This window comes from Panulirus ornatus, chromosome 20, assembly GCF_036320965.1.
Source record: "Panulirus ornatus isolate Po-2019 chromosome 20, ASM3632096v1, whole genome shotgun sequence".
Classification (NCBI taxonomy): Eukaryota; Metazoa; Arthropoda; class Malacostraca; order Decapoda; family Palinuridae; genus Panulirus; species Panulirus ornatus.
This window is the reverse complement of record NC_092243.1, coordinates 39,686,789-39,699,837: the sequence shown is the minus strand read 5'-3', so window position 1 is coordinate 39,699,837 and position 13,049 is coordinate 39,686,789. Positions and strand designations below refer to the sequence as shown.

The 13,049-nt window shown below is 41.7% G+C and overlaps 1 protein-coding gene across 10 annotated transcripts in view; it reads left to right on the top strand.

Moving 5' to 3' along the window:
• Nucleotides 1–13,049, top strand: part of LOC139755954 (uncharacterized) — a 209,941-nt gene that overhangs the window by 89,295 nt on the left and 107,597 nt on the right. For all 10 annotated transcript variants that reach the window (XM_071674764.1, XM_071674767.1, XM_071674770.1 and 7 more), the window contains exon 4: nucleotides 12,532–12,816. In XM_071674764.1, the coding sequence (XP_071530865.1) occupies nucleotides 12,532–12,816 (285 nt within the window). The remainder of the gene's footprint in view (nucleotides 1–12,531; nucleotides 12,817–13,049) is intronic.

Here is a 13,049-nt window from a genome sequence, read left to right as displayed (position 1 = left end):
AGAACTGATTCGGTGGACAGCATAGCATGAATGGCCAGCTGTGCTCACATTATATCACAACAGCTTGTGTTAGCAATGGACTCTGTGTAGTGCCATTGTATAAAGGCAGAGGGGACAAAAGAGAATGTTCAGATTACACAAGTACAAGTTTATCGAGTGTACCTGGTAAGTTGTCTAGGAGAGCAGTTATTGAGAGGATAGTGATCTGCATGGAACTTCAGATTGGGAAGGAGCAGTTTGGCTTCAGTAGTGGTAGAGGGAATGTGGAACTGGAGTTTGCTTTAAAGAATATGTGCAAGAAATACTTGGAGGAACAGAAGGATTTGGATGTGTATTTTATGCATGACAGCTAGAGACTGAGTGTGAACGAATGGGGCCTTTGTTGTCTTTTCCTAGCGCTACCTCGCACACATGAGGGGGGAGGGGGATGTTATTCCATGTGTGGCGAGGTGGCGATGGGAATGAATAAGGGCAGACAGTTTGAATTGTGTGCATGTGTAAATATGTATGTGTCTGTGTGTGTATATACATGTGTGCATTGAGATGTATTGGGTATGTATATTTGCGTGTGTGGACGTGTATGTATATACATGTGTATGGGGGTGGGTTGGGCCATTTCTTTCGTCTGTTTCCTTGCGCTACCTCGCTAACGTGGGAGACGGCGACAAAGCAAAATAATTATTTTTTTATTTGCTTTGTCGCTGTCTCCCACGTTTGCGAGGTAGCGCAAGGAAACAGACGAAAGAAATGGCCCAACCCACCCCCATAAACAATGTACACACACATGCGCCCACACATGCAAATATACACACCTATACATCTCAATGTACAGATATATATACACACACAGACACATACATATATACCCATGCACACAATTCACACTGTCTGCCGCTATTCATTCCCATCGCCACCTCGCCACACATGGAATACCATCCCCCTCCCCCCTCATGTGTGCGAGGTAGCACTAGGAAAAGACAACAAAGGCCCCATTCGTTCACACTCAGTCTCCAGCTGTCACGCAATAATGCCCGAAACCACAGCTCCCTTTCTACATCCAGGCCCCACACAACTTTCCATGGTTTACCCCAGACGCTTCACATGCCCTGATTCAATCCACTGACAGCATGTCAACCCCGGTATACCACATCGATCCAATTCACTCTATTCCTTGCCCTCCTTTCACCCTCCTGCATGTTCAGGCCCCGATCACACAAAATCTTTTTCACTCCATCTTTCCACCTCCAGTTTGGTCTCCCACTTCTCCTCGTTCCCTCCACCTGCGACACATATATCCTCCTGGTCAATCTTTCCTCATTCTCTCCATGTGCCCAAACCATTTCAAAACACCCTCTTCTGCTCTCTCAACCACGCTCTTTTTATTTCCACACATCTCTCTTACCCTTACATTACTTACTCGATCAAACCACCTCACACCACACATTGTCCTCAAACATCTCATTTCCAGCACATCCACCCTCCTGCGCACAACTCTATCCATAGCCCACGCCTTGCAACTATACAACATTGTTGGAACCACTATTCCTTCAAACATAATAATAATAATAATGATTTTATGGATATGGAGAGAGCATATGAAAGGGCTGATAGAGATGCCCTGTGGAAAGTGTAGGAGGAAAGCTGTTAGAGAATTTGAAGGGTTTTTATCAAAAGAGTAAGACGTGTTGGAGTAGGTAGAGAGGAGGGGTGACTGTTTCCAGTTGAAGGTGGGTCTGTGGCAGGGTTTTTTTTATGATGTCACCATGTTCATTATTGTTTTTGGTCAGGATGGTGAGGGGGGTGTATGCAAGGGTCTTGGAAGGAGGACCAGATTTGCAGTCTGCCAGGGAATGAGAGAGAGAGAGAGAGAGAGAGAGAGAGAGAGAGAGAGAGAGAGAGAGAGAGAGAGAGAGAGAGAGAGAAGGGGGGGGGGTGGCTGAGAATAGTGTATTGTGTGCTGGTGACACAATGCAGGTGGTAGATTCAAGTGAGAAACTACAGGAGTTGGTTCCGTAGTTTTAGAGGAGTGTGTGAAAGAAGTCTTTAATAAATGTGAATAAAAGCAAGGTTTTTAGGTTTAGAGAGAGAGAGAGAGAGAGAGAGAGAGAGAGAGAGAGAGAGAGAGAGAGAGAGAGAGAGGTTAGTCGGGGGTGAGATATAATAGAGACAACTTTGACGTAGTGGAACATTTATAGATCCCTGGGAGTGGACATGGCAGCAAATGGACACTTGAAATGTTGAAGCGAGTCATAGGGTGGATGAGGGGAGCAAAGGTCGTGGGAGTATTGAAAAATGTGCAGAAATCTAGATAGGTTAAGATGGACATATGTAAAGCTATTGTAGTCCTGAATGTGTTGTATGGTTGAGGCATGGGCTTTAGATGAGAATGTAGGAGGGTGATTGTGTTGCAAAGATGTCTAAGGACAGTATGTGGTGTGAAGGGTGTTGATCATGTAAGAAATTGGGTGAAAGTGAGGTGGCAATATTATTGGAGGAGGAGCTGCAGGATGTGCAGAAATTGTTTGGACATGGAGAATGAGTGAGGAGAGATTAACAAAAATGGGTATACATATCAGAAGTGGAGGGGACAAGGTTTAACAAAATGGGCTTATCAGAAGGGGAGGGGACAAGGATTATGGATAGACCAAATTAGAGATGAAAGGGTGGAATGAAAATGATGTTCACTGTTTTGGGCCTGAACATGGAAGAGGATGTAGGTTTAGATGGGATAGAGTGAATTTGAGCATTGTGGTGCACAGGAGGCAATGTGCTGTTAGTGGATGAAATGGGGCATATGGAGTGCTCAGGGAAAACCATGGGAAGACTGCGGGACCTGCTTGTGAATATGAGCGAATGAAGCTGTGTTTTTGTACGTTTCTGGCAATACCTCGGTTAGGCAAGATACTGTGAAGAGGTTTGAAAAAAGTTACTAACTTGCTCACCTTCTCATTCAATAGTTGTAAGGGGTTTGAGGTTATAAAGCAATACAGTGTTTCAGCATTAGAGTATGGGTTCCTTCCTGCCAGTTGCAAGCAGTCCTCTTTAGTGAATGAATAACTAGCATTACTGCACTGCATTGTTGAAAGTTTTTAAAGTCTTTTATTAATATGGAACCCCAAATAGTGATGCACTAGATAGGGTGATAAGCTGTAATTTTATTGGTAATATTGAATTGTAAGCTACATAGTGACAGAGGGAAGCAGAGGATGCTGATTAGGGAGTAACTGGGAGGAGAGGTGATGAACCATTGAAAAGAACTCTTATCCTTATTTATTTTTGTTTACCAGTTATGCAGTAGCAGAGGGCTACTCTGAGAATTGTTTCATCTAGTGAATAAAGAATTCAAAAGACTTTGTGAAGCATAGACCCTTGAACGTTTCTTCCAGTATAATATTGCAACAGTATAATCTTTTTTTCTTTATACTTTGTCGCTGTCTCCGCGTTAGCGCAAGGAAACAGATGAAAGAATGGCCCAACTCACCCACATACACATGTATATACATACACGTCTACACATGCACATATACATACCTGTACATTTCAACGTATACATACATATACATACACAGACATACACATATATACACATTTACATAATTCATACGTGCTGCCTTTATTCATTCCCGTCACCATCCTGCCATACATGAAATGACAACCCCCTCCCCCCCGCATACGTGCGAGGTAGTGCAGGGAAAAGACAACAAAGGCCACATTTGTTCACACTCAGTCTCTAACTGTCATGTATAATGCACCAAAACCACAGCTCCCTTTCCACATCCAGGCCCCACAAAACTTTCCATGGTTTACCCCAGACGCTTCACATGCCCTGGTTCAATCCATTGACAGCACGACCACCCCAGTATACCACATCTTTCCAATTCACTCTATTCCGTGCATGCCTTTCACCCTCCTGCATGTTCAGGCCCCGATCACTCAGTATCTTTTTCACTCCATCTTTCCACCTCCAATTTGGTCTCCCACTTCTCCTTGTTCTCTCCACCTCTGACACATATATCCTCTTGGTCAATCTTTCCTCACTCATTCTCTCCATGTGACCAAACCATTTCAAAACACCCTCTTTTGCTCTCTCAACCACACTCTTTTTATTACTGCCCATCTCTCTTACCCTTTCATTACTTACTCGATCAGACCACCTCACACCACATATTGTCCTCAAACATCTCATTTCCATCACATCCACCCTCTTCCACACAACTCTTATCTATAGCCCACGCCTCGCAATTATATAACATTGCTGGAACCACTATTCCTTCAAACATACCCCTTTTTGTTTTCCGAGATATTGATCTCACCTTCCGCACATTTTTCAATGCTCCCAGAACGTTCACCCCCTACCCCACCCTGTGACTCGCTTCCGCTTCCATTGTTCCATCCGCTGCCAAATCCACTCCCAGATATTTAAAACACCACTTCCTCCAGTTTTTCTCCATTCAAACTTACCTCCCAATTGACTTGTCCCTCAACCCTACTGTACCTAATAACCTTGCTCTTATTCACATTTACTCTCAGCTTTCTTCTTTCACACACTTTACCAAACTCAGTCACCTATGTATTAATAATAATGTATGAAGCACAGTCATTTAATTAATGCAGTAATATAATTCTACTGAACTGTAAACTTCATCATGAAGGAAGGAGGGAGGGTGGCTATGTAGTAGGTAAACTGATGTCGATATTGATCCATCAGTGATTCTGTTTTATTAGGCATAGTAACCCCCCCTTTACAATTGTTAAGTGTGTGAATACAGTATGTTTCAAACATCTGTAACTTCAGGTGGACCTCTGTTGATATTAGGGTTGTAACATTAAGCGAAAGTATGTTGAGCAGATCTGTTTTTACCATAGGAATCCATGTATGAAGGCTAGTAATAATTGAGACCTAACTAGAATATTCTTGAAGGTAAGACAAAATAATGGACATATTGGTACATTGTAGTATTGTAATTGAACACATGTAAATGCTGTTTTGATATTAAGTACAGTTACCTGGATTGCACAAACACCAACCGGATATAGTCATTGATCATGATTATAGAATTGAGGTAAAGGGGTAAGAGGTGGAGTCGAACTGAAAAAGGGGCAGGATTGTCTATTGATAAGTGAAACTGGATTTGTTGACTCTTGTGGCCTCTCTTGCTACTTCTTTGTGATCTTGAAGACTTTATTCCAAAACTGTTGGACTGATTTCCTTTTGTTTATATATGCTTTCATAATGGGATAGAGAATACTTCCTGCGTATTCCCCGCATGTCATAGAAGGTGACTTAAGGGGGTGGGAGTGAGGGGCCGGAAACCCTCCCCTATTTGTATTTCAATTTATGTAAGAGGAAACAGAAGGAAGAGTCAAGCAGGGAGTGCTCATCATCCTTGAAGGCTCAAATTGGGGTGCCTGAATGTGTGTGGATGAGAAAAAAGGAGAGATGGTTAATGTGTATGAGGAAAGAAACCTGGATGTTCTGGATCTTAGTGTAACGAAGCTCAAGGGTAAAGGGGAGGAGTGGTTTGCGAAAGTCTTGAGAGTAAAGTCTGGGGTGAGAGGACTAGATAAGGAAGGAGTAGCAATACTCCTGAAGCAGGAGTTGTGGGAGTATGTAATAGAGTGTAAGAAAGAAAAATTCTAGATTGATGTGGGTAAAACTGAAAGTGGATGGAGAGAGAGATGGGTGATTATTGGTGCTTATGCACCTGGTCATGAGAAGAAAGATCATGAGAGGCAAGTGCTTTGGGAGGCACTGAGTGGGTGAGTGTGCTAGCAGCTTTGATGCACGAGACTGGGATATAGTGATGGATGATTTTAATGTGAAGGTGAGTAATGTGGTAGTTGAGGGTATAATTGGTGTACATGGGGTTTTCACTGTTGTGAATGGAAATGAAGAGCTTGTGGATTTGTGTGCTGAAAAAAGACTGGTTATTGGAAATACCTGGTTTAAAGAGAGATATATACATAAGTATACGTATGTGAGTTAAAGAGATGGTCAAAAGGCATTATTAGATTAAATGTTAATTGATAGTTGTGTAAAAAAGGACCTTTTGATGTTATTGTGCTGAGAGGGGCAGCTGGAGGGATGTCTGACCACTGTCTTGTTGAGGCAAAGATTTGTAGATGTCTTCAAAAAAGAGAGAAAATGTTGGGGGAAAAGAGAGTGGTGAGAGTAAGTGAGCTTGGAAAGAAGACTTATATGAGTAAGTACCAGGAGAGATTGAGTGTAGAGTGGCAAAAGGTGAGAGCAAATGATGTGAGGGGAGTGGGTGAGGAATGGGATCTATTTAGGGAAGCAGTGATGGCCTGTGCAAAAGATGCTTGTGGCATGAGAAAGGTGGGAGGTGGGGAGATTAGAAAGGGTAGTGAGTGATGGGAAGAAGTAGTAAAGTTGTTAGTGAAAGAGAAAAGAGAAGCATTTGGACGATACTTGCAAGTAATGAGTGCAAATAACTATTATTATTATTATTATTATACTTTGTCGCTGTCTCCCATGTTTGCGAGGTAGCGCAAGGAAACAGACGAAAGAAATGGCCCAACCCCCCCCATACACATGTATATACATACGTCCACACACGCAAATATACATACCTACACAGCTTTCCATGGTTTACCCCAGACGCTTCACATGCCTTGATTCAATCCACTGACAGCACGTCAACCCCGGTATACCACATCGCTCCAATTCACTCTATTCCTTGCCCTCCTTTCACCCTCCTGCATGTTCAGGCCCCGATCACACAAAATCTTTTTCACTCCATCTTTCCACCTCCAATTTGGTCTCCCTCTTCTCCTCGTTCCCTCCACCTCCGACACATATATCCTCTTGGTCAATCTTTCCTCACTCATTCTCTCCATGTGCCCAAACCACTTCAAAACACCCTCTTCTGCTCTCTCAACCACGCTCTTTTTATGTCCACACATCTCTCTTACCCTTACGTTACTCACTCGATCAAACCACCTCACGCCACACATTGTCCTCAAACATCTCATTTCCAGCACATCCATCCTCCTGCGCACAACTCTATCCATAGCCCACGCCTCGCAACCATACAACATTGTTGGAACCACTATTCCTTCAAATAACTAGGAGATATATAAAAGAAAGTGGTAGGAGGTCAAGAGAACGGTGCAAGGGTTGAAAAAGAGGATAAATGAGAGTTGGGGTGAGAGAGTATCATTAAACTTTAGGGATAATAAAAAGATGTTTTGGACTGAGGTAAATAACATGCATAAGACAAGGACAATATGGAACATCGGTGAAGGGGGCAAGTGGGGAAGTGGTAACAGGTGGTGGTGAAGTGAGGAGATGGAGTGAGTATTTTGAAGTTTTGTTGAATGTGTTTGATGACAGAGTGGCAGATGTAGGGTGTTCTGGTTGGGGTGGTGTGTGAATTGAGAAAGTCAGGAAGAATGATTTAGTTAAAAGAGAGGAGGTTGTGAAAGCATTGCAGTAGGTAAAATCCAGCAATGCGGCAGGTTTGGATGGTATTGCAGTAGAATTGATTAAGAATGGGAGTAACTGTTGTTGATGGGTTGGTAAGGCTATTCAATATGTATGGATCATGGTGAAGTGCCTATGGATTGGTGGAATGCATGCATAGTGCCATTGTACAAAGGCAAAGGGGATAAAGGTGAATGTTCAAATTACAGAGGCATTAGTTTAAGTATTCCTGGGAAATTATATGTGCTGAGAGGAGCAGCTGGAGGGGTGTCTGACCACTATCTGCTGGAGGCAAAGGTGAAGATTTGTTGAGGTTTTCAAAAAAAGGAAATGGTGGGGTGAAGACAGTGGTGAGAGTAAGCGAGCTTGGAAATGAGACTTGTGTGAGTAAGTACCAGGAGAGATTGAGTGTAGAATGACAAAAGGTGAGAGCAAGTGATGAGGAGAGTGGGTGAGGAATGGGATGTATTTAGAAAAGCAGTGACAGCATGTGGAAGAGATGCTTGTGGCATAAGAATGGTGGGAGGTGGGCAGATTAGAAAGGGTAGCGAGTGATGGGATGAAGTAAAAATTTTAGGGAAAGAGAAAAGAAAGGCATTTGGACGATACTTGCGAGGAAGGAGTGCACATGACTGAGAGCTGTATAAAAGAAAGCGACAGGAGGCCAAGAGAAAGGTACAAGGGTTGAAAAATACTGCAAATGAAAGTTGGGGTGAGAGAGTATCATTAAACTTTAGGGATAATAAAAAGATTTTGGAATAGGTAAATGATGTGCGTAAGGCAAGAGAACAAACAAATGGGATCACTGGTGAAGGGGGCAAGTAGGTAAGTGATGAGAGGTAGTGATGAAGTGAGAAGGAGATGGATCGAGTATTTTGAAGGTTTGGTGAATGTGTCTCATGATAGAGTGGTAGATCTAGGGTGCTTTGGTCTGGGTGGTGTGCGAAGTGAGAGGGTCAGGGATAATGGTTTGGTTGAGAGAGAAGTGGTAGTGAAAGCTTTGCAGAAGATGAAATCCAGCAAGGCAGTAGGGTTGGATGGTATTGCAGTGGAATGTATTAAGAAAAGGGGTGACTGTGTTGTTGATTGGTTGGTAAGGATGTTCAGTGTATGTATGGTTAATGGTGAAGTGCCTGAGGATTAGCATAATGCATGCATAGTACCATTGTACAAAGGCAAGGAAGATAAAGGTGTGTTCAAATTGCAGAGGCATAAGTTTGTTGAGTATTCCTGGGAAATTACATGGGAGGGTATTGATTGAGAGGGTAAAGGCATGTACAGAGCATCAGATTGGGGAAGAGTGTGGTTTCAAAAGTGGTAGAGGATGTGTGGATCAGGTGTTTGCTTTGAAGAATGTATGTGAGAAATACTTAGACAGGTGGATTTATGTACCCTTTATGGACATGGAGAAGGCATATGATAGGGTTGATAGAGATGCTTTGTGGAAGGTTGTAAGAGTATATGGTGTAGGAGGTAAGTTGCTAGAAGTAGTGAAAAGTTTTTACTAAGGATGTAAAGCATGTGGACAAGTCGGAAGAGAGGAGAGTGATTGGTTCCCAGTGAAGGTCAGTCTGTGGGCGGGGTATGTGATGTCCCCATGGTTGTTCAATTTGTTTATGAATGGGGTGGCTAGGGAGGTAAATGCAGGAGTTTTGGAGAAAGGGGTGAGTATGCAGTCTGCTAGGGATGAGAGGGCCTGGGATATGAGTCAGTTGTTGTGGCTGATTCGAGTGAGACTGCAGAAGTTGATGACTGAGTTTGGAGAAATGTGCAAAAGGAGAAAGTTGAGAGTAAATGTAAGTAAGAGCAAGGTTATTAGGTTCAGTAGGGTCTAGGCACATGTTAATTTGGAGGTAGATTTGAATGGAGAAAGATTAGAGGAAGTGAAGTGTTTTAGATTTTTGGGAGTGGACTTGGCAGCGAATGCAACCATGGAAGCGGAAGCAAGTCACAGGGTAGGGGAGGGTGTGAAGGTTCTGGGAGCGATGAAGAATGTGCTCTTGTAGAGCAAAAATGGGTATGTTTGAAGGAATATTAGTTCCAACAATGTTCTGTGGTTACGAGACATGGGCTATAGATGGGGTTGTACGGAGGAGGGTGGATGTGTTGGAAATGAAATGTTTGAGGACAAAATGTGGTGTGAGGTTGTTTGACCAAGTAAGTAATGAAAGTGTAAGAGTGATATGTGGAAATTACAAGTGGGGTTGAGAGCAGAAGATGGTGTGTTGAAATGGTTTGGACACATGGAGAGAATGAGTGAGGAAAGATTGACAAAGAGGATACATGTGTCAGAGGTGGAGGGAAGAAGGAGAAGCAGGAGACCAAATTGGAGGTGGAAGGATTGGAGTGAAAAAGATTTTGAGCTATCAGGGCCTGAACATATAGGAGGGTGAAAGGCATGCAAGGAATAGAGTGTACTGGAATGATGTGGTATACCAAGGTCGACAAGCTGTCAGTGAGTTGAACCAGGGCATGTAAAGCGTCTGGGGTAAATCATGGAAATGTCTGTGGGCCCTGGATGTGGAGAGGGAGCTGTGGTTTTGGTACATTACACATGATAGTCTTTAGATGAATGTGAATGAATGTGGCCTTTTTCATTTGTTTTTCTGGTCCTACCTTGCTGAAGCAGGGGTAGCAATGCTGTTTCCTGTGGGGCAGGGTAGTGCCAGGAGTGGATGAAGGCAAGCATGAATATGTATATGTGTATATATGTATATCTTTGTGTATGTAGTTATTCATATGACATCTTTATACACATGACAGCTAGAGACGAAGTGTAAATGAGTGGCCTTTTTTTGTCTGCCTAGTGCTACCTCGTGGTGTGTGTGTGTGTGTGTGTGTGTGTGTGTGTGTGTGCATGCGCGCGCATGCGCAGTTTCATGTGTGGCGGGATGGCAACGGGAATGGATAGAGGCAGCAAGTATGAATATGCACTTGTGTATATATGTGTATGTATATGTATGTATACATTGAAATGTACAGGTATGTATATGTATGTATGTGGGCATTTATTTACATACATGTGTATGTAGTGTATGTAGGTGGGTTGGGCCATTCTTTCATCTGTTTCCTTGCACTCCCTCGCTAATGCGGGAGATGGTGATTAAGTATAATGAAAAAACAAATGTATATGTTGATATGTATATATATGTGCTTGTATGGGTGTTTGTGTATATGAGTGGATGGGCTATTCTTTGTTTCCTGGTACTACCACACTAATGCAGGAAATGGCAGTTATGCATAATTTATGAATAAGTAAATAAAGTTTATGGCATCATCCTAGCAACTTAGGCACTATGGTTTCCTTTAGAACCATCCTTGCTTGAAACAGCCATTTCTTGGATTAGGTGAAAAGCCTGTGACATTTATTTGGGCAGAATTGCCTATTGTTCTTACAGTTGTGTATCCTCTGCCAGCATTGCAATGGTTCAAAATGTGTCTCCTCTAATTTAATGCTTTTTCTTGACTTTTTTTTTAACTAGTACAGGGCTCATTGTTGTCTTTTATTGGTGTTTTTGACTTGCATGCATGTCCAGTAATATGTAATCCAATAATGCTTTTGGACCATCTTTCCTATTCACATACATATACATGTGTATGTCCCACTTTTAAACCCAAGTATTCCCAATCACCATTCATTTTTCAGCACTGCTGTACAAGCTCTTCATTATTTACTTTCCCTTTAATATCTCATGCCCCCAATATTATCCTCAATTGCCACATTATTCTCTGCATTTAAATCGTCCATCACTAATATCTGGTCTCTTACATAACAACTGCTAACACACTATCTCGGTTGCTTCCAAAACACTTACCTTATATAATCTTTCTTCTCAGGGCCAGGTGCATAAGCTCTAATGGTATCACACCTCTTGCAAACTGCTTTCATTTTCACCCACATAAGTTTAGAGCTCACTATCTGTATTATTTATGGGTGATTCCTTCAGGGTGGCATAAACTTCATCTAACACATTTCTAGCTCCTCCTATCACGATGGTGAACAACCTGGAAATTGCACAAGAAAATCAAGCACCAGATTTCAGGGAATACTAAAGTGAGCTAATTTTATCAATGTTTTTATATCATTGTATATTTCAGTATTTTTGCCTTATGATTCATAAGATTCTCCAAATTATTAAGAACTCTTGGGCACTCATCAAAAACATTGTATGAGATCATAGTATATATCTATATTAAGATGGTGAACAAATGGTAAAACAAGCAGAAAAATTAAATTACTGGATTTCAAGTGATGCAAAGTAGCCTGGTATTCGTAATTTGTAAACTTGTAAGTTTTCACTGAAAATATTATGTGACACACAAACTCATCTTGACATAGTATTCTTAAAAACCTGAAGAATCATGAAACAAAGAGAAAAAAATATAATTGAATCATATGAGTCATTACTTACATATGAAGTATCTACCAGCCACCATATTGAGACGGGTTATTATGGGACCCTGTCACCATTTTGTGTTTGGGAGAGTGTTGGTGAACCATAGGAGATGAATAACGGGTTTTTTGACATCAGTGAAGGAATGAGTTGTGTGTATTATCGTGGTTTTTGGTGGCCAAGGGGTCAATGAGGCTGCCTGATTTTACCCCATTTTCCCTTGTATAAATGGAAACAGCCAGCAATGGACAGTTGCAACACTTGGATGCCTGGACAGTACTTGGACAGTAGTGCAGCTAATTACACAACTGTGAGTAACATTTCATGGAACAGTGATCTTAAGTGCTTAAACATAAGAGTTGAACTTTTGGAATGCCAAACTGGAAATATCAGAGTGTAAGTTTCTTATTGATTGTACTTTTCATGAATTCTTTATAGCTTCGCTTTATTTTTCTCTGTAATAACCAGACAAAGATGCTGGATTTGGTGACAGATTACAGTTGTGCCTTGCCATTAGGTCATTATCTCAGAGCTGAGGAGACCTGAAATATATGAAGAGTTTACGTTTCCTTGGTTTGAAATCTAGGAAATTTGTGATATTGACCTTTGTTTTTAGTTATGTATACCTTTATGTATACCTTCTTCCTCATAGTAGATTTACCTTTTACTCATATGGAATTTTTTTTCTAACAGGTAGTAGTACTGAGGTTATTACTGAGAGTTTTCACAGTGATTTTCCTCTGAATGATGCATTGAAAGAAGTAACAACCAAGAAGTCTTCAGTTGTACCTAAGAAAGGGGTAGAATCTAAAAAACCATCGGTTCCTAAGAAAGGTGCTGATCCAGAGTCTGTAACACCCTCTGTCTTTGCAAGGAAGGGTGTTGATGCAGAGCATTTAGAGTCCTCAGTTTCTGCACGAAAAGAAGCGGATCCTAAGAATAATGAAGAAAGAAAGGAAGAAACCATACCATTTTCTGGTGAGAAGGAAATTATTGAACTCAACTGTAGTCACCCATATTCAAAGCTAATTGTAACCAATGGTCAGCAAAGGAACAACACAGCTATGTCCATTGACTCCAGTGATTTATCAAATTATTCTTCCACACCATCAGCCATCAGCGTTGCAGTAGAAAAGTCAGATTATCAAAATCAAAGAAATATGTCAAATAAGGTTGCTCATTGCAAGCCAGCAACTGCAACTGATGATCTT